Consider the following 25072-nt stretch of genomic DNA (forward strand, 5'->3'; position numbering starts at 1 on the left):
ACTTTCAGGTCCCTGGATGTTTTGAGGACACCGTAGAGGAGGGAAGGGGTGTAAAGAGACTGGGGTCCAAGTACCAGACACACACCCACCACCCACGCCCATTGGGCCTGGGTCTTCCCATCTGAACAACTTCCTGGCCCTTCCCTGGCCAAGCCCTTCCCTGGTCTGCCCGTGGTCTGTGCTCACGGGGCCACTTTGGGTGATCTGAGCAGTTAATTGTTCACCTTGAAGTGACTCTCTGTTCCGTAAGTAATTTTAAACAAATTCTCTTCCTGTGCCTGCGCTTCCATGGGGGAGAAACGTGACCCACCTGGGTTTTTCACCGGCCCCCACAGACTGGCGTGTCCCAGGCTGTGTGCCTGCTGGAAGTCCTGGGCAGGCAGGGGCTTGGTGGGGTCTCCAGTGTTTTTTTAGCCCCATTTGGGATTTCCAGCAGGTCTTTCTTGTTGATTCCCGAAACCCTGTCAGATCTTGCTATTAGCATGAGGCTCTCAGAGTATAGAGTAAACTAATGAATTACAGCATGATTACACAGCACATAATTAACTTTGTAATTAATATGCAACTGCCACTTAAGCTAAAACACTGCTTATAGAGACGTACAGCAATAGTAAATCACAGGTCAGAAATAGCACTTTGGAATTTTCAAAAGAATAAGTGTGAGCAGGGAATCACTTAAGGCAGCAGGGTGAGTTAATTAAAAAGCAGATGAATGGTGAGAGTCCTGCTTCATTTCAATACCTTCTCCCTTAAGAAGGACCCCCATGCCACCTGCCAGGCTGATTGGTCAGAGGGGCACTGAGCCTGTGGTTTTATTTCCAAAATAAGACAGGCTTTCCCTGCCCACTCTCTAACCATCTGCCCAGCCACACTGCCCCTGCTGGAGGCCATGCCCCCTTGGCCCTTGGCGCCGGGCTCTACCTCTCCTCCTCCAGGAAGCCTGTGGGGTGATCCCTAGCCTGGCCTCTGCAGTGTAGCCCTCTGGTAGGCACTCCCAGCAGGTAGGTTGGTACTGCTTGTCCGCCCTCACCTGGATTTTAGGCTTCTGGAAATCAGAGATGTCATCTTACTCTTTTCATTTAATCCTTTCTTCCCCAGCCTCCTGCAAGAGTGTTAAAGCTAGAAGATGCCTTAGGAATCATCTTACCCCATCCCCCCTTCGTCAAGGCCAGGGAGTCCAGGGTCTGAGCGCTGCAGTCACACCACAGTATGGCCTGGGCCGAGCAGAAATTCCCTCTCCCACGCCTGGCTCTGGCCCGGTGGACACTGCTGGTATAGCTACGTGATTAGGCTGGAACCTTTGAAATGAGCTAAACCCAAGTTCCAGTCCCAGCAATCTCACTGCCCAGCTGTGTGACCTTGGGCGAGTTGTGTAACCTCTCTGGGCCTCAGTTTCCTCTTCTGTGAAGTCTGAGCTGTGGTGCCCACTTTGCTGGGTTGGAGTGAGAATTCGATGGGATGGTAGATGCGAAGGGGACCTGGTGCAGCGAGTGGGCTCTTGGAAAGCTCAGCACCCCAGCCATCCTCAGAGATTTGTGGTGCAGGGAGAAATGAGTGACATCTTGATCAACCCCTTCCTTCTGGAGCTGAGGAAATGGGCACAGAGAGGTCAGCTATGTGTCCACAGTGCAGTACGCGTGCTGGCATGCTTGGGACCCCCAGACCAGGATCCTTCTGAGGGGACACCTTGTGTCCTGTGTCCCTCCCAGGCTGAGCACAGGCGGTGCAGAGCTGATCCAGGGCAGTGCCTGGAGAATGAATGAACCCAAGGGCCTCCCACCGGGCAGCCGGGAGCCGTCCTGTCTGCCACTCATCTTCCCTGGCCCCCAGCCCCAGAATAGTGTGGAGATAGCTTGGTTTTGTGGGTAGCTACTGGGCTTTGAAGTCTGATAGATCTGGGTTTGGATCTTAGCTTTGCCATCTTCTGATCTTGGGCAAGTTCCTTAGTTATATTCAGCCTTAGTTTTCCCATCTGTAGATGGTGCCACTCATTCATTCTACCTTTGGCTATATTGTTATAAAGATAATTCACATAAAATACCAAATATGCTGCCTGACATAGTACATAATGAAGGACACACCTATTCTTCTCGTTACTATTCAGAATTATGAATGGAGATGTCAGAGTGACTGCAGGAGGGCCACCCACCTCTAGGGCCTCAGGTAGAGTCCTGCCTGCTGCCTGGGCCACCTGGGCCTGTACACACCCTGGCTCCTGTGCCTCTGGCTGCAGTCATTGCTTGGGTGGGACAGGGGAGGGTCATCTCCGCCTCAGGCAGCTCATGTGACCTTCCTACTCTGGCCTTTGCCCTTCCAGGAAGTATACTGGGCCGCTCTTCCCCACCCCGAGCCAGTCTTGCTGGGGGAGGGATCCCAGGGGGCCTTCAGGCAGGCTCCTGGCTGGTTGGGTATATCCAAGGTGGCCCTGGCTTTCATGAAGCTGAACATGATACTGGATTCAGAATCCAGGATTCAGATCTTTCTGTGGCTTCTCTTCCCACAGACACCTTTGTTTCTGGTCACACCTTTGTGGCCAGAGCCCGTCTTGGAGCTAGCAATCTTCCTCCCGTCCCCCACCCCCTGGATGTCCTCTCCCCTAGTCTTTAACCCAGCCAGCTGGCTCTCCTTGCCTCTTCTCTGCCTCTCCTCCACCCTCTCCACCTTTGGGCCACTCCCTTTAGGTCGGCATTTCTCAAAGCAAGTCCTGGGGAAAACTAGTTCTGTGGGATTTTAAAATGTGTTTAGTGAAAAAAGCATTTTTGCGATCCAGTAACGTTGGGAAAAGCCAGATTTCGTAAGGCTCTTCCCATGCTTTCGTGATCTCCCAGAGGAGGACAGAAGATGCGGCTTTCCCCAAGTCATCTAACTGGGAATCTTTCACTCAGGAGCAACTCCTGGGACCTGGTTTCCAAGAAACAGATCTGGGCAGAGCCATCTGGGGTGTCCCAGTCACCAGAGCATAGCCTGGCTTCTCTCTGGTCTCCTGTCTCTATTAGAGATGGTGCCCACCCAGGCAGACTTCACCTGGGCATCTAGGCCACTGCTGGAGGAGCTCACTTGTCCAAAAGCTCCTACCCTAATCCATCCTTCCCTCTGGAACATTTGTGACTGTCCTTTGCCACTAGAACAGGGTCCCTCCATCTCCTCAACCTGGCATTCTGGCCAATGGCATGGGACCTCTGCCTCCCTCTCAGCCTCATCCACCCATGACTTCCAAGGCGCCCTGTTGAGCTCATGGTGTGGTTCCCAGAGGGCCTATGGAGTGGTGGTGTTTAACTCTCTCATGCAAGCACTCGAGCCTCTGGCTCCAGCTTCCTCCTGCCTCTGATGGAGCCGATAAGATCCACCAGGGCACTCGAGAGAGTGAATGTTCACCTGCTCAGGGCTAGGCTAAGTTTCCTAGTCACTAACCCAGTGAATCAGCACAGCAGCCTATGAAGTTGTACAATTATGGTTACTGTTGTTATTATTTGTAGATGAGGGACCTGAGGCATACTGAGGCTAGCATTGTACCCCAGGGCACAGAAGCCAGCAAGTGTCAGAGCCAGGATATAAACCCAGGCAGCCTGGTGCCCTTAACCACTAAGCTATACTGCCCATCTAAGATGGGGTGAGACATGGGCCAACTTATGAGGTTATGACACCAACGTGCTTTGTAAACTCTAGAGTGCTGTGCACATTAGACTGTCAAGTCACCCAGGCAGCCTCGGAGCACCTAGCATAATTTTGTCTCTTGGCTTTCAGCAGGCAGCCAGGAAGCGTGCTTTCAGATTGCCTGTGGGGTGTCCAGCCTGTGCTTGGAGGGTTTCAGGAATGAGGGCCCTCTACTCTTGGGCCGAGGTGGCTCAGTCCCCTGAGTGGCCTCACTCCCAGAGACTCCCCTAGATGAAGATGGGGCTAGACCCAGCTGACGCACGCCCCTCCCATGCCATGGGCTTTCTGGAGAAGAGCGATTGATGGATCACCGTGCCAGCCTCAGCCCAGCTCCCACCCCCGGATCTAGGGATGCTGGAAATCTCCACAGGGAGCTGTGGGGGCTGCCCAGGGCCTCTGCAGGGAGAACCATAGCTGCTTCTCAGTAAGAGCCAAGCCCCTGTTCCCATCACACTTGGCATGGGCACCCTGTCCTACCCTACCCCCACCCCCAAGGCAGCTTGGAGCTCCCCAGGGCAAGCCTGCTTGAGCAGTCTGTGGGCTGACCACAGGCCTGGCCTGGGCAGGCATCAGCAGGGGGTGGACTGGATGTGGTTGGGGCAGCTGGGGCTCCTGAGGCCTGGGTGTGGGCCCTGGCCCTGCCTCTGATTCACAGTGGGGCCTTCAAGGCTCTGCTCTACCCACCCTGCCCCAGGCCTCCATTTCCTCATCTGTAAATATTAGGATAGGCCTGCGCAGCTCCCAGATCACTTCCAGATCTAAGCCATGAGGACTTTTCATTGTTTTTCCATCTACCACTTTTAACTCAAATACATGTCTGCCTTCTGATTCCTCTGTTTCCCCAATTTTTTGGTATTTTAGAAATTAAAAAAAATATGTATATATACTAACAGTGAAGAGCAGCTAACTAAAGGAGTACACGCATGGGCTCAGAAGGAGCAGCCAGTGCCCTGGGTCACCCACACCTCCCTGTGTGGCTAGGTAGAAATCACCTACCCACTCTGAGCCTCAACTTTCTCATCTGCAAACTGGAATAATACTTGTTTGCAGGCTACTGTGAGACTGTGATATAAGGTTGCTTGAAATTGGCCCTCCCATCCATAGAGGCTGTTTGAAAAGAACCTGGCTGTGGCTCTCAGTTTGGGGGAAAGCACAAAGTCAGGAAACGGGAAGTTTGCGTATGGATCTTCTTGGTGACCTCAAGCTAAGTCCTCTCCTCTCTGGCCTCTGTTCACTGCCTTTTCAAAAATAGACTACCTAGAAGACTTCATCTCATGTGTTGGTACCAAGTGGTTAACAGTGGCTGTGCAGAAGTGTGTGTGGAGGATTGGCTGGGCATGCCTGGACTCACTGGGAAGAGTGCAGTGATTGATTAGCCATGCCTGCTATGGGTGCGGGAGGTGGAGGTGGTATGGATGCCACCTCCACCTCCTGCATACCAGACCACTACTATCCCTATGCCAGCTGGTCCTTAAGGGCTGATCTAGTTCTGTCTGACTCTTCCTGGGGGATGCCATTGATCCTGCCCCTATTTGGAGCTCCTGCAGAATGCCAGGTGGGATTTGGAGCCTTGGGGAGCTGGGGGTAGGGAGGGGACAATGGAGAATACCTCCTCATCCCTGGAGCCAGGGTGTAGGAACATCTGTTAGGTATTTACAGCCTTCTAGAGGGCACCAGCTGGTGGTCGGGGGGATCCTGCCTCTGTCTAGTCACATCCTTCCCTATATCCTCCAAGGGCCCTCGGGTAACTGTTCCCACCTCTCTCTTCTCCACCTCATGGCATCTGAGCCTTTGGAGTCACAGACAAGAGCCTTGAGGCAGAGCCAGGACAGGGCTACTGCATGAGCACTGCTATCCTGGGAGAGGCTTGTGGCCTGCCTGGGCCCAGCACTGGACGGGCCTGTGACTCCCTATCTTCACCATCCTTAGCACTCCACAGCAGTGCTAGTCACCTTCCTCTCACTCAGGGAAGGTGGGGCTGGGGAAGGCAGTGTCTAGTTGAGGGAGGTCTGCCATGTTCCCATGGAAAACATGATACAGAAAAACGTGGGCTTTGTCATCAGACCTGGGTTCAAATCCTGGCACTTGTCAGTAGTGTGACCCTGAACAAGTCATTGGACCTCTCCGAGGCTCAGTTTCTTCATCTATAGCACTGTAATAATAACTGGAATAGCATGGTAGAGTTTTTGAGGCTTAACTGATGTGACATAGAGAACCTAGTGTTTAGCACATATAGGTTTGATAGTTGTTCAGTACCTCTTTCCACTCTGAGGAAACAAAGTGTAGGGGCAGGACCTCCTTGGAATGAGAGAAAGCCCAAGGGGTCTTCTCCAGAGCTGAATCTAACCTTCCTTTGCCTCTTGGGAAGAGAAGCTGTCAGAGAAAGTTCACTGTGAGGTCAGGGATTTGGAGTATGGCCAGAGGATGGCAGGAGAGTTTTGCCTGAAGGGCATGGCCTAGGCCCTCTAAAGTGTCATGTGCGCCAAAAGACAAGGCACACCAAATGCAGCTGGGATCCAAGCCCTGTGTGGGTCGGGTCAGTGGGCTGGCCCCTTTGTCAGGGCCACATTTTGGTGAGTGTTTCCCCAGGAAACCGTCACTCCTGGATTAACTTCTGGGTCCCAGGGCATGTTGTTGGGCATAGCTGTGTGAGGCTGACCCTCTTGAAGCCCCCGCTCTGAAATGCCAAGATTACATTATGTTATCCCATTAGCCAGCATTGACAATGGGTGTTCCCGTGAACAAGGATGGGTGTTGGGAGATTGGATCATGGAGAGAAGTGGGTCCGCCCTTCCGGAAGCTTTGAGTGCCAAGCCAAAGCATCTGAACTCTGGCCAGGCAGTGTGGAGCCGTGTCAAGTCTTGGCACCGGAGCACTGCCCTGGTTGAGGAAGGAGGGACTGAATTCTAAAGAGTTGTGGCCCGAATGCAGAATTTCACTTATTGAAACACTGTCCCCTAAGTATTCATTTGCTTAGCTCCTCAATACAGTGGGGCAGGGAGGAGATGCACTTTCCTGTTTGACAGATGAGGATGCAGGCTCAGGAAGGTGAAATAGCCTCCCACAACCTCACAGCCAGGAGGTCTGGCTCTCAGGACCACCGCCTACCCAGGGGCCCCACCCTGTGCCGTGACTCAAGCTGGTCCGAGGGCCTGCTCCAGTTGTCCTGCTAAGAGCTGGAAGCAGCTGGCCCTGTGCAGCTGCCCGGAGCTGCCTCTTCCTTCCCTCTCCCCATCTCATCTTCTGTCTCTCTGCCCTTCTTTCTGACTTCCCTGAGGTAGGGCACAAAGTCAGTCTCCTACTGTCCTTGCTTCACCACCACCCTCTTCCTGTGCATCCAGCCTGCGTGCCTGGTGCAGGCTACCAAGGGTTGGGAATGCACGAGCCACCTGCGACGTGACCACAGGCAGTCCCCACACCTCTCTGAGCTTCGACTCATTACCTTTAAGGTGAGGAAGGCATCAGTCTACATCAGTGCTTGCCTAACCTTGGTCACTTTCATCCCATTCATACTATGTTTAAAACGATTCTTTAATTCACTTAGGTCTGCTATTGCTACTTAATTTAACCACATCCTAAATAATAATATTCATGAACTCATCCGTCCAAAAACTTCACTATGAGAATGTAAAAGGTTTGTCTATGGACCTTCTAAAGTCATCTTGTCCCACCAGCAGCACATGTATCTCTCTTTGGGAACCCTCAATGGGGTGACCAGTGTCTCTGAGTCCTAGGATCTTCTGATTAGGGCTGGGTGTTGGGTTTTTCAGCTCTCACCATCCTGGGTCTCATGTACATCCAGCAGTTGCCATGCATCCACCTGCCTGTTCATTCATCTAATGAGTACCTGCTGAGTACTGAGCCCTGGGCTAGACTAAGGGATCTGTAACTGGAAGACCTTCCAGCTGATGGAGAGACAGATGCAAAGACTCAGCCCTCATCTAGTGCCACTAAGATGGGGGTGTGTGACAGGGACATTGGGGGGATAGGGGTGGAAACCAAGAAAGAGCAAGAAAGAGTGACAATTGAGCCAGACCCTGATGGGTGGGAGGTGTCCAGGCATTGCGGGCAGAGGGACAGTCAGAGGCAAAGACATGGAGGTGCAATCTTGAGGGCACAGTCCGGGAGGCAGGGAACAGCCCCACGTTGGTGACAAAGGATGTGACTGAGAGTGGTGAGGGCTGGGGCCAGGTCGAGCAGGATCCCGACTGATGCTGGCATGTGCAGGTTGGCAGGTCATTGCTGATCCCAGGGCTCATGATGTTTGTCCCTCTGGGAGTCTAAGGCTGATGAAGGGACTGTCTGAGATGTCCTCTGGTCCCCTAGGCTCTCCCTTCTGGCTGTGTCTTGGAACGCAGCCTCTGCTCTCGGGCTGTAGGCAGAGCTGCCCACTCCTGCCACTGGCACCGCTTGCCCCAGGAGACCTGAGCTGCAGATGTGCATGGTGATTGAATCATTTCTGCACACCACTGCTGACACAGCTCCCCAGGGACCCCCACTTGCCTGTGCAAGCTGTCATGAGATGTGTGTGCTCAAGTGCATCTGTGTTGGCATCCAGCATGTGCACGTACCTGCTGTGAAGTGTGCAAAGGGGCACGTGTGTATGTGCCTATACACACGTGTGTGCTGTGCAGATACCTCTCTCTGGGTGCGTGTGCGTAATGTGGACTGAACTAGTGAGGCCTCAAAGGTGGGAAATAAAATACTTGTGTTGGGACAGCCGGCTGTTCGGTTAGCTGCCACCCTTGGGAGCTAGCTGCCTATGGAGCTCCACATTTCTACGGGGCAGCTAGGAGCACCTTATCCCCATGTCCAGCAAGGAGCCCGCTGAGGGCTGTTTGCCTCCCCAAGCCGTTGCGGCAGTTGAGATGCTTCTTTCCTTGCTGACTTGGCAGCCCAGAGATGTCCAGGGCTCTACCTGGACCTGTCAGAGGGGCTGCAGCCCAGCTTGGCTTATGGCGCCCTCCGTGTCCTCTTCCCCTCCCCACCTCCACCTCCCACCCTGCCCCATAAGGGCATGAGGTGGGTGTTCCCAGGCCTTTTCAGCTCTCAACGTTCTATCCTCCGAGCAGCCCTCTGTGTAATAGCCACTAACTTTTCTTGAACTCATCTTCTGCACCAGGCGCCACCAATGGTAGACACCCTCGCTCTGCTGGGTGGTGAGAAGTGTAAATGGAAGCTTGGTCCTGAAAGACGTCCCACAGGAGTTGGGAAGCCGAGCTGACCCCATGTCACCATCCAAAAACTTCCATTTGCCCAACTAAGCCCAGCCAAGCGTAAGGTGCAAGAAGAAGCACAGAGCTGTGAAAGGGCCAGTGTCGTGGCTTTGGGCTGCCCTGGAAGAACAGCTCCCATTGCTGCCGGGCCTGCAGCCTCCCCACGGACCTGCCTTGGGACAGGCTTTGCAGCTTCAAAAGCAGTCATTCTCCTCTTATGGGGATGGAGTTTTGTGAACAGCCGGAGCTCCTCACAGGGAATCCTAAAGAAGCTGGTATTTGACAGTCTGCCAAAGGCTGGCCAGCCCGATCCTGTGCTTTGCAGACAGCGAAACGGAGGTCCAGCTCTCTGCCCTATTCACTCAGCAGAGCAGGGTCCTGATCCCCCATGCTGATTAGCTTTGCATGGCTCCTGGCTGCTCGGACCAGGGCGTCCTGAGCCGGGATGGGGGTAACCTGCTTGGTCCCACCCCCCATTCAGAGGCAGTAGGAAGGGCTGAGGCCACGGGTGCACGCGGGGCCAGGCCGACAGTGATCTGTTGGGCAGGAGCCCGGCCTCGCGGACTCTACAGCTGCAGCCACGGAGGATTTGTAGCGACTTGTAAAGGCTTAAAGGAGTCCAGGCGCCCGGAGGCGGATGCAGCAGCCCAGCCGTGCAGCGCTTCTGTGGCAAAGGGCGACCTCTGCTGGCCACCAGGTGTGTGCCACCTCCCAAAGCTGGCTGGTGTGCAGAGAGCCCCGTGGTGCAAGTGACTGGATTTGGACAGGTTGGGTGGAACAAGAAGGTCATCTCTTTGGGCCCAGTCACAGCCAGAGGTGGGGACTACCTGGAGGCTCTGACCGCCAGTTGTGGGGAGTGCAAAGAATAGCACATTAACAGCTGGAAAGGTAGAGGGTTTGAATCTCAGCCCGGCAGCTTTCCGGCTATGTCACCTTGGGCAATTTGCTTCCCCTCTCTGAACCTTTTAAGGAGGAAGAAAATTAGCACTGCATAGGGCCTGGCCTGGTGCCTGAACATAGCAGGTATAGAGCAAATGGTAGATCCCAGCCTGCCCCTCAACAAGCTGTCTCTTGCATGCCTCCCTCAGCCTACCCTTCCTCTCTTTATGCCTGGGACCCTTTGCTCTCTAGGCCTTTGACCCTTTTTCTCCAGAGACTGGAGCCTCCATCTCCTCCATTCCTGGGGTTAGTAACCGCAGTTCTCCACCATTGACTTCAACAGTTTAAAATTGGCACCTCACCTGTAGGTGCCTCCATAATCTGCTGGCCATTTGTTCTTTTATTGATTAAGAAACACAGGATACACCACTGTCCCTGTTGTCTGCAATGTCCCTCATGCCATTCGTCTACCCACTCTTGGGTCTCGCAGGTGTCGCAAGCCCAGACACTCACCCCTCAGTTCCTGCGAGCTGCAGCCCTGCCTGGGAGCAAAGCCCCCCTGGGACCTGGACACGGCCCAGTGCCCCATGGCCTTGAACAAACCACTGATGGGCCCCAGGCTCCTCAGATTAAAACCAGCTGAGGCAGAGCGGGTAGATAGGGGACCTGAAAGCACCTTTGGCCCCGTAATATTCCAGGAATTTTTCCGTCCAGAAGCCAGTCCAGCCACCAGCCTCCAGACAGAACTGCCCGTGAGCTGGCGTGGGGCCCGCCCGAAGGTGGACAGTCCCGTCTCCCAGTTTGCTGTTTTCCTCTTAAAGCAGGACCTGGGCCCCTGCTGTGACTAAACAGAAAAGAATGGCCTCTGAGCCCCATGATCGCCAACTGGGTGGATCCAAGCTCCTGTGCCTGCCTGGGGCTTCCAGGCACTGTCATTCAACAAGCATTTATCAAGGCCCACCAGGCTCTGCCCCTGGACACAATGTTCCTCTTCAGAAGTAGACCCTTATGAGGTCACTGAGTTGTCCCTCTGTAGCATCCTGTTCTGCTGATGGGGAAACCAAGGCCACGAAACCAGAGAAACCCACTCAAAGTCTATCCTGGCTGGGGACACCTGGGTGCTCACTGGAGTGAGGGAGAGGACAGAGGGCCTGGAAGCACACCTAGAACCTCCACGGTGCTCAGATCTGGCCCCCAGGTCACTTAGGTTTGTCAACAGCGCCCCCTGCTGGCTGCTTGGGCCACCGGTGGCCCTTTGTCCTGGTGGTCAGTGGCCTGCCGACAGGGGGATGAAGGCCTGCCAGGCATGGGGTTTCTTTATACTTCTCTTCCATCTCCTCCAGCTAGGAGCTGAGCCAGCCCAGCCTTTGTGGGATGGGTCTCCCTGTCCTGGCTGGCTGTGAAAGTTGAATTCTCTATTGGAACCCTGGCTACCAGTGTTCACCCATGCCCCCACATGGGACCCAGGCCTTCACCGCTGCAGGGGTATCACGTGGTGCCTGGGAGACCACCAGGGTCCTTTGGCTGTGATGGGGACTGGCACCAGGAACTGAGATGGCCTTGCTGAAGGTGGCAGTGTCTTGCTCCTGCTCTGGGCTCCCTGTGTCCTTGTCTTCCCCACCATGGTTTGTCCCTGGCCCCAGGAGCCTTTGTCATGTGGATGCTGGCTGAGGGTCTGTGTGGGTAATCTCAGGAGGACACATTCAGCTCCCGCTTGGGTGACCTACAGAAGTAGCAAGCGGAGCTGCCCTGATCACACCCCTGCCGACCCAGACCACACACACACACACGCACACCTGTATCCTACCGCCTCCCCAGGACCTGTTCAAGAGTGAAAATTGTAAAGGGAAAGCCAGGATTCTTGAGCTGGCTCCTACCCAACAAGCTGTAATCTCCAAGCCTCAGTTTCTTCATCTGTAAAATGGGGATGTAACTACATTCTCTTACCTGTGCTCTGCCTGGACCAGTACCTGACTTGTAGGAGCTCAGCACATGGTCATCTAATAGGTAAATATGGGCTTGGACCAAGAGTTCCTTGAACACAAGAAGATGATTTCATTTTAATCTCTGCACGCCCAATCCACCTAGCCTAGGACCCTGCATGGTATCGTTATTAAAAAGCATTTCGGCCGGGCGCAGTGGCTCATGCCTGTAATCCCAGCACTTTGGGAGGCCGAGGTGGGCAGATCACAAGGTCAGGAGATCGAAACCATCCTGGCTAACACAGTGAAACCCCGTCTCTACTAAAAATACAAAAAATTAGCTGGACGTGGTGGCAGGCGCCTGTAGTCCCAGCTACTCGGGAGGCTGAGGCAGGAGAACGGCGTGAACCCGGGAGGTGGAGCTTGCAATGAGCCGAGATCACGCCACTGCACTCCAGCCTGGGCGATGGACTCGTCTCAAAACAAAACAAAACAAAACAAAGAGCATTTCTTGGGAGAGTGTAAGCATGTACGAATGAGCAAGTGGAGACTAAAGATGTTTGAATGGATGAGTAGACAGGTGAACAGGCGGGCATTTGTTTTTATTATTGTTATTTTTAAAATTTTTCTTTTTGGGTGCTCTGTCACCCTCCTCCTCCTTCCCCAGGCAGGTATTTCGATGGATAAATGATGGGTGGAGAAATTGGGCAGCGGGTGGGATGAATGGAGGGATGGTTGGCAGGGTGACGGTGGAAGAAATAAGTATGCGCACAACCCCCACTTTCCCCTTCTTGCTGGAGAGCTCCAGAAAGCACTTACCGAAGTACAGAGTCCCAGATGACCCAGCAAGTCCACTTCTGAGTGTATGTTCTCTAGACTAATTCATACACGTGTGATGTGCCGGTATGAACAGTTATTCCTGCAGCACTGCAATGATAAAAATTTGGAGCCAGGCACGGTGGCTCATGCCTGTAATCCCAGCACTTCGGGAGGCCAAGGTGGGCGGATTGCCTGAGATCGGGAGTTTGAGACCAGCCTGGCCCATATGGTGAAACCCTCTCTCTATTAAAAATAAAAATTAGCCGGACGTGGTGGCATGCGCCTGTAATCCCAGCTACTCGGGAAGCTGAGACAGGAGAATCACTTGAACCCGGGAGGCGGAGGCTGCAGTGAGCCAAGATCATGCCATTGCACTCCAGTCTGGGAGACAGAGGGAGACTCAGTCTCAAAAAGACAGAAAAAGAAAGAAAGAAAAATTTGGAAACAGGTTCAGGGTCCCTCGTTTCAGGCTGGAGTGTGAGCCCCCTGAGCAGAGGGGCCTTGTCTGGGGGCTCAAGCCTTAGAACAGCACCTGGCAGAGGGTCAATGGACCCGTGTTAGTTGGATGATGCTTCATGATACCTAGGAATACTGTGCAGCCATTAAAAAATGAAAAGGTGGCCGGGCGCGGTGGCTCACACCTGTAATCCCAGCACTTTGGGAGGCCAAGGCAGGCGAATCATGAGGTAAGGAGATCGAGACCATCCTGGCTAACACAGTGAAACCCCATTTCTACTAAAAATACAAAAAATTAGCCAAGTGTGGCCGGGTACGGTGGCACATGAATCCTAGCACTTTGGGAGGCCGAGGTGGGCAGATCACCAGGTCAGGAGATCGAGACCATCCTAGTTAACATGGTGAAACCCCGTCTCTACTAAAAGTACAAAAAATTAGCCGGGCGTGGTGGCGGGCACCTGTAGTCGCAGCTACTCAGAAGGCTGAGGCAGGAGAATGGCATGAACCTGGGAGGTGGAGCTTACAGTGAGCCGAGATCGCGCCACTGTACTCCAGCCTGGTGAAAGTGCAAGACTCCGTCTTCAAAAAAAAAAAAAAAAAGAAAGAAAATTAGCCAGGCATAGTGGCAGCGCCTGTGGTCCCAGCTACTCGGGAGGCTGAAACAGGAGACTCGCTTGAACCTGGAAGGCGGAGGTTGCAGTGAGCCAAGATTGTGCCACTGCACTGTAGCCTGGGCAACAAAGCGAAACTGTCTCAAAAAAAAGAAAAAAAAGATGCTCTTTATGTCTTGATGTGGAATAAACTTTCAGATGTTATCAAGAGAAAGAAAAAAGCGACGTCCAAATAATGTGTAATGTTATTTTCAGTTTTTAAAAATGTGGCAAGAAAAAGTGCGTATAGATATTTGCTTCTAGATGAGACTCTCCAGAAGGGGGACTGGTTCTCCTAGAAAAGGCACCAGGGGCCTGGGGACAGGACCTGGACCCAGGACTGGATACCTTTGTGGACTTTCTGATTTTTGAGCCATGCAAATGAATTACCTTTTCAGACACACATGGAGCAATAAGAATTGCAGCAAGAGCTACACATCCTTTAAAGCAATTGGAGGAGGAACAGGACTTTCTTCCAAAGGCTGGGGCCGGGCAATGGTGTTGGTTCCCTCAACGAGCGTGTGTAGAAAGCAGACAGGCAGGCACACACACCTACACTTCCACCAGCTGCGAGGATTTGGCACATCTGGGGACCTCAGTTTCCTCACCTGTAAAATGGAGATGATCCTAGCCTTACAGAGTGGGTGTGAAGAGGAAAGGAGAGAATGCAGGTGTCCAGCACATGAAAAGTCCAGGGTGACATGGCCAGAGATGAGGGGTCTTTAGTAGGGAGTGTGGCAGAGTAGCAGAGAAGGCTTAGGGCTCCAGGTCTCCTGTCCAGCACCCTGGATCTGACGCAGATGTCTGCAGCCTGAACTGTCCCCTGGGGGCAGGAGGGCAAACCGAGCTGGCAGCGGGCAGACTTCTGCCTTGGCCCAAGAACCTGGATCCCTGAGCAGTGGGCGGACTAGGGCCTTACAGTCCTTCCTCTCTCTACCTAGATCTCTGCCATTGCTGTGTGGCCTCCCTGGAGCGGCCTGGGGACTCCTGGGGCTATTTCAAGCCAAGGGAGCTTCCTCCACTTAGCTCTGTCTTCCAGAGGGAAGTCCCATTCATGTTAATGGCCCTGACGCTCCCTTCTTCCACACTTCAGGAAGGGTGAGCCTAGTGCCAAGCCATCCCTGCACCCGCACCGTCAGCCTCGCACAATGGAAACCGCGGGCTGGCAGTCAGGAACCCTGGTTCCTGGTGTGGGCTCAGACACCACTTGCTGTGCCACCCTGGCTTTTCTGTTTCTGTCTCTCAGCCTCAGTTTCTTTATCTAGAAAATAGCTGTGGTGCTCATTCTTATCCTCCTTTTCCAAGAGGGCAAAGTGAAAAAAACAGTTGTGAGTGGTTTGTAAATTATGAAGAACTCTAAAGCCTGAGGGACTGGGGGAGGGCAGGTGCCACCTGAGCTCTCCACTCAGAGCACACGTGCACTGAAGGTCATCATATGGGAAGGTCCCCCTGCACATGTATGAACACACACACACACGTACACACACACAGACACACGTACACACACACACACGGGCCAAGCCCTGAACCAGGAATCCAAGGGGAATTGCCACCCCTCCCACTACCCAAAACACACATGCACGTACAGAAATGTGTGCACCTGGCTGGGAGTGGTGGCTCACACCTGTAATCCCAGCACTTTGGGAGGCTGAGGTGGGCGGATCACCTGAGGTCAGGGGTTCGAGACCAGCCTGGCCAGCATGGTGAAACTCCATCTCTACTAAAAATACAAAAATTAGCCAGGTGTGTGGCGGACACCTGTAATCCCAGCTACTCCGGAGGCTGAGGCAGGATAATCGCTTGAACCTGGGAGGCAGAGGTTGCAATGAGCCGAGATCGCACCACTGCACTCCAGCCTAGGTGACAAGAGCGAAACTCCATCTCAAAAAAAAAGAAAAGAAAAGAAATGTGGGCATGCCTGCCCAGTGCTCACATGTACCACACATGGAAAGCACCTGGAACATTTTCCTGCCCTCAGCCCAGTGAGGTACCCCAGGTGCAGCCCCACAGGGCCCAGCAAAGGGCTCTGGAACCTACCAGTGTTGTGGCCAGAGGGCAGTTGGGAGGCTGGTGCAAGGTCGGCAGGCCGGGCATGATCCAATAACACCCTCTCCTTTCTTTTCGCAGGCTGGACAACGTTCATGGCTCTCGGGTAGAACCCAGCGAAACGGCCAGAATGAATTCTATGGACAGGCACATCCAGCAGACCAATGACCGACTGCAGTGCATCAAGCAGGTGGGTGTGGGGCAAGGCACACTCTGAGGGCGGGACAGATGGGGCGGACAGAGCAGCACACCTATGCTATAGCAACAGGGCATCCGGCGGGTGCTGGCTGGAGCGGATGGAAGGGCCTCCTGACCACCTACCTATCGAGGCCGTTATTGGCATGCTGGCACCGACCAGCCTAATGCTGGCATCACCTGCCTGGGTTTCAGTGCCAATGCTCCCCTGTCCCTTTGCACACCCTTCCCAGCTGTGTGACATTGGGCCAGTGTTGTGGCCTCTCTGGGCTCTGTTTATGTGCAAGGATGCAGTGATGCACCTGGCGCTTCCATCTCCCTCCCACCACCTCCCTCCCCAGAACTAAGCTCCCTACCCCTTTGCTCCAGTTGTTCTCTTAAAAATAAAAATAAAAATAAAAGTCACAAGCTGGGTGTGGCAGCTCACGCCTGTAATCCCAGAACTTTGAGTGGCCAAGGTAGGAAGATTGCTTGAGCCCAGGAGTTTGAGCCGAGCCTGGGTAACATAGCAAGACTCTGTCTCGGGGGGGAAAAAGAAGAGGAAAGAAAGAAAAATTAAAGCTGAGAAAATTTAAAAATATTTACTAATTTATTTAAAAAGAAGAACCCATTATAGGCTGGGCCCAGTGGTTCATACCTGTAATCTCAGCGCTTTGGGAGGCTAAGGGAGGAGGATCACTTGAAGCCAAGAGTTTGAAACCAGCCTGGGCAACATAGTGAGACCCCATCTCTATTTTTTAAAAAAGAAAAAAAAAAGCCACAAAGGAAGAGGTCCTAGGAAATCATATCGTTTTACAGGAAAGGAAACAAGTACAGAGAAGAGCAGTGGGTAGCCTGAGGCCACTCAGCCCCTCTGGTGCTGGGAAGACCTCATTGCAGAGAGTGCCATGGTCCCCACCCTGCCGAAGCTCACACCAAGCCCAGGAGGCAGGCTGCCCAGGAGTTCCTCTATTTGGACTGCGGGGAGGTGGGGAACCTTTCACAGGGGCGCCCCCAAGCGGTGGTCAGGAGTGACGCGCCCAACCGCTGGGCCCAGCTCCCACAGCCCAGGCTGGTAGCTTCCCTGTGCAGACCAAGGAACGTTATTCACTCCAGGAAGGACCAGGTACAGCAAGAGGGGCACGGGCTTTGGTGTCAGATGCCTTGGACCCGAGTCCTCATTATTCTATGGACCCACGATGGGATCTCAAGCTAGTCCTCCGTTTCTCTGAGCCTCAGTTTCCCCATGTGTCAAATAGGGCCCACCTCATAGGATGATGTGAGGATGTTACGGGTGAGACACGTAGCCCAGCCCTGGTGTGTGGTGGGTGATCAGCTAATGGCAGTGGTGGCCATGGTCCTCAATATGTGACAGGGAAGGGAGTGCTGGGGCTCGGGCCCCTGGCCTAGGCCAGCTTAGCAAGAAGCTCAGGCAACCAGCATGGGCTGCTGGCCCCTGGGTTCCAGCCAGGTGGAGCTCACAGGCCCCTCCCCACCCAGCCTTCCCTCCCTGAGGGCCAGGGCCCAGATGGAGCCTCCCCAAGGTGCCTGCCCAGTAGAACTGAGGCTATTCCACGAGAACAAGGGGTGTGTGTCCTCTTATTAGCATCGAGCAGAGCAATCTTGAAGTCCGTGCGGGGTCTGTGGAGAGGAAATTGAAGAAGACTTGTTATGGATTGAACCCAACCCCAATGGCTCTCCCAAAAGCCCGTTACGCGCCTCTGCTCACCATGGCAGAATAGAAACCAGACGCCGAGACTCCCTCCTCCCCCACCCTCCCTCCTCCCACTTAGGGTTCTGCAGGGTTCTCTCCTAGCTCTGCCTTTTACCCCGTTTCTCCCACCCTTTGCTCAGCTGGCAGTGGCCCTGCCCCCGCAATGGGACACTCATGCCTCCTGTGCATGAGACCCTCCACATGGCAGGCACATCACCCCTGCCGAGACCTGCTCTCACCCTCTTTCCTCTCGGCACCCAGCTCCACAGCACCAGGGGTCAGGGTGCACCTGACTTCCTTGGCCCTCCCTGGGTCTAGCTTGGGCAGAGCCCACCAGAAGCCCCTCACAGCATGGCACACAGCTCAGTCACCATTGCATCACTTACAAACTATGCAGCCTTAAGTTGCTGCTTCACCTCCCTTCATCTATAAAATGGGCATTATAATTAATGCACAGCCAGCACATGCCAGAGCCCACACCACCCTCCCTCACCTGCCCTGGCACACACATGCATGCACACACATAGAGGGCTCTGCCTTTCAGCCAGGCAGTGGTGCGTTTGTGAGTGTGAGCAACCTGCCCAGATGCCCCCTGGGCCATCCAGAGCTCCCTGCATGCTCCATGCCTCTCCTCCCACACCCCCGGTCAGACACAGCTCCGTGCTGACATCTGTCTGCTCCACAGCTGCCCTAGAAGGCAGCCTCGGTTGGCTGGGGATTGTTGATTCTCAGGCATCCTGTAACCTAATCAGAAGAGAAAGGCAAGCATGTCTGCACAAGCTGAGATGATGGATGTGTCGGCTGTGCAGACTTCGGGCCGGTAGGGGCTGTGGTTCCCTCACCTCTCCCCACAGCCATCCCTTCCTGCCCTCACCTTGGTTGTAGCCTTTGCTGACATTCACCAACCCCCGCCCTCTGTACCCTGCTGACCATGTCTCTTCACAGCCTCTATCTCAGCTGCCTTTGTCCCTTCTCAGCCTCTTGGTACTGGGAGAACCAGTGCTTCCTCTCTGTAACATGCCCTTCTCAGAGATGACTGGCACATCCAAGCTCCACGTGGAGAGCCCTGCACATCAGCTCATTCCTGCTCAGCAGCTGCCCGGAACCCCAGGGGCCCTTCTGAGCATCTGTACCCATTCCTGAGCTAGAACACTTCCTGTGCACCCAGCTATCTCACCTACCCTGCTCTGTCTCTCTGGAGCTATGGGCCCTGTAGGAATACATCAGGTCTCCCACTAGGTTGAGCTCCTTGGGGGCAGAGGATGTGCCATATTCATTTCAAAATCACAGAATCCAGCATAGCATCCAGCTCAGAGTGGGGCCCAACTATTTTGGGTGGGCTGAGGAGAGGGGTGGACTGATAGATGGATACGTAAGGGAATGGATGGATGGATGGATGGATGGACATATGGGCAGATAGTTAGATGGGTGGGTGGGTGGACATGTATAGATGATGAATGGATAAATGGATGAATAAACAGATAGGTGGGTGGCTGGATAAATTAACTTCTGGATGAATGGGCAGATAGGTAGATGAATGAAGGGATGGGTGAGTGGTGGATAAAGTGGTGAATGGATGAATGGGTGGGTTGGCAAGCAGACAGATGGATGAATTGATTCATTATGGATGGATGGATGGATGGATGGATGGATGGATGGATGGATGGATAGATGGATGGATACATGCATAGATTGATGAATGGATGAATCATTTGATTCACAGATGGACTAGTGGACAGATGGATTGATAAGATGAATTCATCATTTCAAGGCATTGCTGTGCCCTGTTCCTGCCCCAGCAGACTCAATGCCTTTGGATATAGCCCAACTCTTATGAGGAATTATAGAGATGGCAGGCTTTCTGATGGGGGACAGAGTACTAGTGTCCAGTAACAGCTACAGTTAGGGAGGCCTCTGCCTATGATTCAAACATGTGCTCCCATCCCCAGCCCATCAATGGCTGGCCCTCTACCTCCCACTGGGGCTCATTCTGCAGTGGCCACCTTGCTGGCCTACACAGCAGGCTCACCATCCTTTGGACAGTTAACTGCTCCCCAATCATTTCCCATGGGGCCCAGCCTTGTGCCAGCCTTTGGGGTTCCAGAGGTGAACAGGAAGGAGGCTATTTCTCCCCTCAAGAGGCTCACAAGAGAAACAGGGAACCGTGGAGGGTCCCTGGCATCAATAGCAGTAGCAGTCTTCCCCTGGGCTCCTGCTCTGTCATGAGTTCCTTGTCATTTCTCAACTTTGCAGCAGCCCTGAATGCCGTCACTGCCCCGTGTCACAGATGTGGGGTCTGATGTGCAGCACCGTCTCCTGGGCTGCATGGCTCAGTGACTCAGACGGGGTTTGGACCATGTCTGTCCTGCTTGTTTCACTAGATCACTTTGTCTCTCTGTGCACTTCAGTCACCTCATGGTTGAAATAGGCGACAAGGGCACAGAGAGGGGAGGGGGCTTGGCCAAGGCCAAAGAGCTGCACAGTAGCCAGCAGTGTATTCCCAGCACTTTGGGAGACTGTGGTGGGAGGACTGCTTGAGCTCAGGAGTGTAAGACCAGCCTGGGCAACATAGCAAGACCTCGTCTCTATTAAACATCAACAACAACAAAAAGTAGCCAGGCATGGTGGTGCACACCAGTAATCCAAGCTACTTGGCAAGCTGAAGTGGGAGGATCCCTTGAGCCCAGGAGACTAAAGCTGCAGTGAGCTATGATTGCACTGCTATACTCCAGCCTGGGTGACAGAATGAGACCCTGTCAAAAAAAAAAAAAAAAAAAAAAAACCAGCAAAGGTATTTTCTGATGTTTTCTTCAGCAGTGAGATGTACCCACAGCCTACAGGCCACATGAGCTGTCTGGGGTAAGCTCAGAAGGCTGGTGAGATACTGAAGGCTGGGCATTCAGGTGCCAGAACCAGACTGGGCTTCTGAGACTGACCTCAGAGGCCACCCCTGCACCCAGAGCCCCAAAGTGGGGTGCTGTGACCAGCTGGGGGCAGGCAGCTCTGAGGCAGCATGCAGTGGCTCCTGACCCTGCTAACTGGGTGTGACAGCACTGAAATAAACAGAACAACTCGGTTAGCAGGGGTGGCTGGTGGGCAGGAATCAGCTGATTTGCATGGCTTTCCACATGCAGCCCAGATACCACCTGTGGCCTCTGAGGGGCATGCTTGAGAGAAAGGGCACAGGAGGCAGAGGTGAGGACCCGCCGCTGCCCTCACAGAGGGCTTGTTTCTGTATCTTCAAATTCCTCCCGTCTCGCACAATTCAGATGCAGGGAGCACCGCCTTTGCAGAAGGAGCCAGGGCTGAGAGCGGCCACGTGCAGCTGTGCTTTCAGGGGAGCCTTTGGGAGACAGTCAGGGGCAAGGGCAGCCCCACATGGGAGCACCCCATGCTCCAGGCACTTTGCCAGGGGCCATATAAGCCTCATCTTGTTTAAGCCTCACTGCAGCCCTGTGACGGAGGGCTTTGTTGCTGCTTGCCTGCCCTCTTTCTCTCTTACATTGCTTTCTCTCCCTTTACCTCCATGGAAGGAGGGCATTCTTCATTTCACTTTCCTCCACCCATTTTTAAATATCTTGCCTTGCATGAACCACATTGTAGCAACAGTCATGGAACCTTAAGCGAAAGAAATAAAACTTCCCACCACCAAGTCATGTTCTGTCATATCACCATTTTACAGACAGGGCTATTGAGGCTCAGAGAGCTGAGGGGAACCATCCTAGGTCAGTGGTTGGAAGGGGGTGAAGGCAGAGTGTGGACTCCCATAGCTCCCCTGCCAATTCTGGGCCCTGCGACTCCTAAGCCCCTTCCCGCCCTGGCTCTGGGGCAGGCTCATGCTGCAGGTCAAATGGAGGGACTGCCCTGGGTGGCTCCTGTTCTGCTGTCTCTCCCAGCACCAAGGCAATGGGACCTCAGGAGGTGCCATCATCCCTGCAATGGTTAACACTCCTGCGCTGTGGACACCCTCCAGGGGTCCTTCAGGAGGACAGTCAGTCACAGCCAAATTGGGCCAGAGCCCCATCCCAGAATCTCACCTTTGCCCCTAATCTGCTCCTTCCCCTAGCCATATCTTTTGTCTCCTGGACTCAGTACCCAGCTCAGAGGGCCTGGGGAGATGGATAAGAGTGAAGGGGAACCACCCCCTTCGCTTTGCACTTCACCTACCCCAGCAGCCCTGCAGCCTGGGCCTGAAGCAGAACCAGGAGGCCCGGCACCCTGGCACCAGAATTCATTCTCCATCGACTCAGACTCTCTGCCTGGCAGGGATCTGAGCTCAGGCTGACTTCCCCGTCCATGCCAGCAGCCTCTGAGCAGATCCAGGCAGGGCCCAGTAAGACACACAGCAGCCCCTAGTGTGAGGACCGTCCAGGCACATGTGCTTCCTCCACCTTCCCAGCTGGCTGTGGCCTCCCCCAAGCCCTCACCTTATGTGGCTCCAAAGCCTGAGCTGGTGGGAGCCCAGACCTGGGCTTTGGTGGTGGGGGCTGGGTGGTGGGGGGTGGTCAGGAAGAATCTCCAGGGCCAGCCTGTCCTGGATCAGGGAGGGAGAACCCCCAGAACCCTGCAGGGATCGCCTTCCGCCACCCCCACCAGCATCCAGAAAGCACTCTGCTATCAGTCATCAGCCTTCTCTAGACCTTAGTTTTCCTGTCTTTGCAATGGGGCTACTAATCCACCAGGGGTGGAGGTGGGGGTGGGGTGGAGGTGGGGGGGGTGGGGGTGGGGGTGGAGGTGGAGGTGGGGGGGTGAAGGTGGGAGTGGGGGTGGGGCAGGCATGCCGACGGCAGGGGGTGAAATCGAGCATGGGAAAGCTCACTGATCCCAACTACCCCTTTACCCCTTTCCGTGAACCTCCTCCCAGTGAGGCTGGGGTCTTCCCACTCCAGATGCCCACACGCTGCCCATGCTACCCTCATTCCTGGAGCCTGAGCCACCTCATTTTCCTTTCCCACAGCACTTACAGAATCCTGCCAACTTCCACAATGCTGCCACGGAGCTGCTGGACTGGTGTGGAGACCCACGGGCCTTCCAGCGGCCCTTTGAGCAGAGCCTGATGGGCTGTTTGACGGTGAGTCTGCACCCTGTGCACCTGCATTCCTGCCCAGGAACGTCAGCTGAGGGCTAGTGTGCCCGTCCAGGTGTCAGAGAGGTTGTCAGACATTGGGAGGTGACACCAGTGAGAGTTGGGTCCCTGGGAAGACACTGGTGCTAGGGGGATGGCCCTATTGGGTGTGTCCCCCGCGTGCACACCCCCCAGGTGACCTGGAATTGAGGAGGCACAGTCCCTAGGGATTGTGTGGGTTCCCACACTTGATGAGAAAGACTCAGGGCTCACTTTGTGGGTCACTGTTTCATCATAAGCACAGTAGAGAGACTCTCAAAGGGTTTTCAGCCATTTTTTATCCAGTCGTTCATTCATTCATTCACTTAGCAAACATGTGTGGAGCTTCTTTTGTCATCATCCATCCATTCAGGTAAGCATTGATTGAGCCCCTCTTACATCCATCCATCTAGCCAAATAAGCATTGATCTCTCATTGATCACGTATGATCCCTCTGCTAAGTCCGGGGAAACTGAAGATGAATAAGGCTTCACCGAGCCTGGTTTCCTCTGTAGTGGAGGAGGCAGATGTATAAAGAAGTGACTGAGAAAATCATGTCCACAGTGAAGGCAGCACAGAGAAGGGAATCCTGAACTGGCTGGGTGGCGGGACGGGGCGTGGAAAACGGAGGAAAGGAAAGGAGCCACCCTTCGTGTGCCGGAGTCTGCCAAGCAACAGAGGGGAGCAGGAGTGCTCAGGCACACGGAACAGCATCTGCAAGAGGCCAGAGAACTGGAAGGGTCGAGGCTGCAAACTGGGCAGAGGCCAGGTCCAGAGTTTGTGGTATGATCGGCCAGGCTAAGGAGCTTGCCATCTAACAGGACCCATGAAAGTCACTCAAAGCTTGGGAATGTCCCCAGCCATGTGGCCTGTGTCCATAAGTGTGATGACCAGAGAGGGCAGCTGCTCAGAAGGCCCTGAGTCCACTTTGAAAGGAATGTGGGTAAACAGATGGCAGGGGAGCCCGCCTAGCCTGAGGCTGGGAGAGGAGGGACATGGCGGATATCTGGCCAGGCGGGAACAGTGGGCATGGTCCACGGGCACCAGGCTTCCTGAAAAGCTGGGAGGAGACAAAAGGCCCACATGGCCTTGGCCTGGAGAGGAAGAAATAGCGGCCACAGCTATCGTGACAAAGCATCTGTTCTGTGCCCGGTGGGGAGCCGGCCCACAGAATATGCCGTCCCACCAAATCCCCTCAGTGAGCCTGGCCTGCAACACTCCCCATTTTACAGAGGAGGAAACTGAGACTTCTAACTGACTTCCCAAGGGTGCACAGCCTTAGAGGTGGGCCTGGGATTCCAGCCGAGGCCCTGCCTGTCTCCAGAGGGGATGCCCTTGGCCATTAGGGATGCCAGACAGGGACGCAGCCAGGACCCTCCTGGGGCTCCTCTGCTTGTCAGAAGTCAGCACCATCTGGCTCCCTCAGGCCACCGGGCCAAATCGAGCAGCCACCTGCACTGCCCAGTCTTCCTCATCCTTCAGCCCATGGGCTCCCCTCTCCCTCCCCACAGCCCTCTAATCTTCTTTGTGGGGATCTGGTTCCAGGCTAAGCCCTGTGGGCAGGGACAGATGTTGCCAGAGGCCCCCTCACTTCCACCCCAGCGGAGGATGGAGGAGGTGGGGACCTTGCATGATGTGTGGCCAGCCAGGCCGCCACAGTCTCAAGCACACTGCCCCGAGCCTGACCCTGTCTATCTAGGATGTAGGGACTGGAGACTGAATCAGAGAGCGGCCCTCGCCAGCCTGGATGGACCAAGAACTGGCTCTGCCTTGGCCCTCTTGTCCATGCGTTCATTCACGAACATTCACTGGGCTCTTGTTGGGGGCCAGGCTCTGTGCTGGGCCCCAGAGGCACCATGATCAAGGGGCTGGCCTGCCAGGGAGAGCCTGACATTGAACCTGCAAAGGAACAAACAGGGACACATGCTAGAGCTCCGGGAGAGAGGGCAAGGGCACAGGGCAGGAAATGTCTCCTGAGGAGGTGACCTCCTTGGGAGGATGAGAGAGCAGGGTGCTCCAGGCAGAGGAAACTGCTGATGCAAAGGCCCTGAGGCTTGCTCTGTTCATAAACAGAAAGAAGGTTCAGGTGGCTGGAGCCCAGAGGAGGGAGAAGGGTGTGAGATTAAGCAGAGGAAGGAGGCAGAAAGCAGCTAACGCAGGGCCCACAGGCCAAGCGAGAAGAGTCTGGGCATTATTGGAAGGGCAGTGGGGAGCCCTTGAAGGGTTGTCAGTAGGAGAGTGATGGGCTGTGATTTGCATGGGGGCAGGAGCTCTGAAGGGAGCATCTTTGGAGGGCAGGATGGAGGGATCATGGAGGGCTTCCTGGAGGAGGGAGGGTGCCATGGGATCTGGCTGGACAGAGAGGAAGCCATGGCAGGGGAGGCTGTGTAGACAGTGCCCACTCTCCTGGGCCTCTGCTCCCTGCCCCCAGTGTAAGG

At 54.4% G+C, this 25072-nt stretch overlaps 1 protein-coding gene across 9 annotated transcripts in view; it reads left to right on the forward strand.

Moving 5' to 3' along the window:
* LOC105465958 (zinc finger MIZ-type containing 1) overlaps positions 1–25072 on the forward strand; it is a 241533-nt gene that overhangs the window by 116127 nt on the left and 100334 nt on the right. For all 9 annotated transcript variants that reach the window (XM_011714618.3, XM_011714627.3, XM_011714625.3 and 6 more), the window contains 2 exons: positions 15724–15832; positions 22488–22601. In XM_011714618.3, coding sequence (XP_011712920.1) covers positions 15773–15832; positions 22488–22601 — 174 coding nt within the window. In that variant the 5' untranslated portion in view covers positions 15724–15772. The remainder of the gene's footprint in view (positions 1–15723; positions 15833–22487; positions 22602–25072) is intronic.

This window comes from Macaca nemestrina, chromosome 9 (genome assembly GCF_043159975.1).
Source record: "Macaca nemestrina isolate mMacNem1 chromosome 9, mMacNem.hap1, whole genome shotgun sequence".
NCBI lineage: Eukaryota > Metazoa > Chordata > Mammalia > Primates > Cercopithecidae > Macaca > Macaca nemestrina.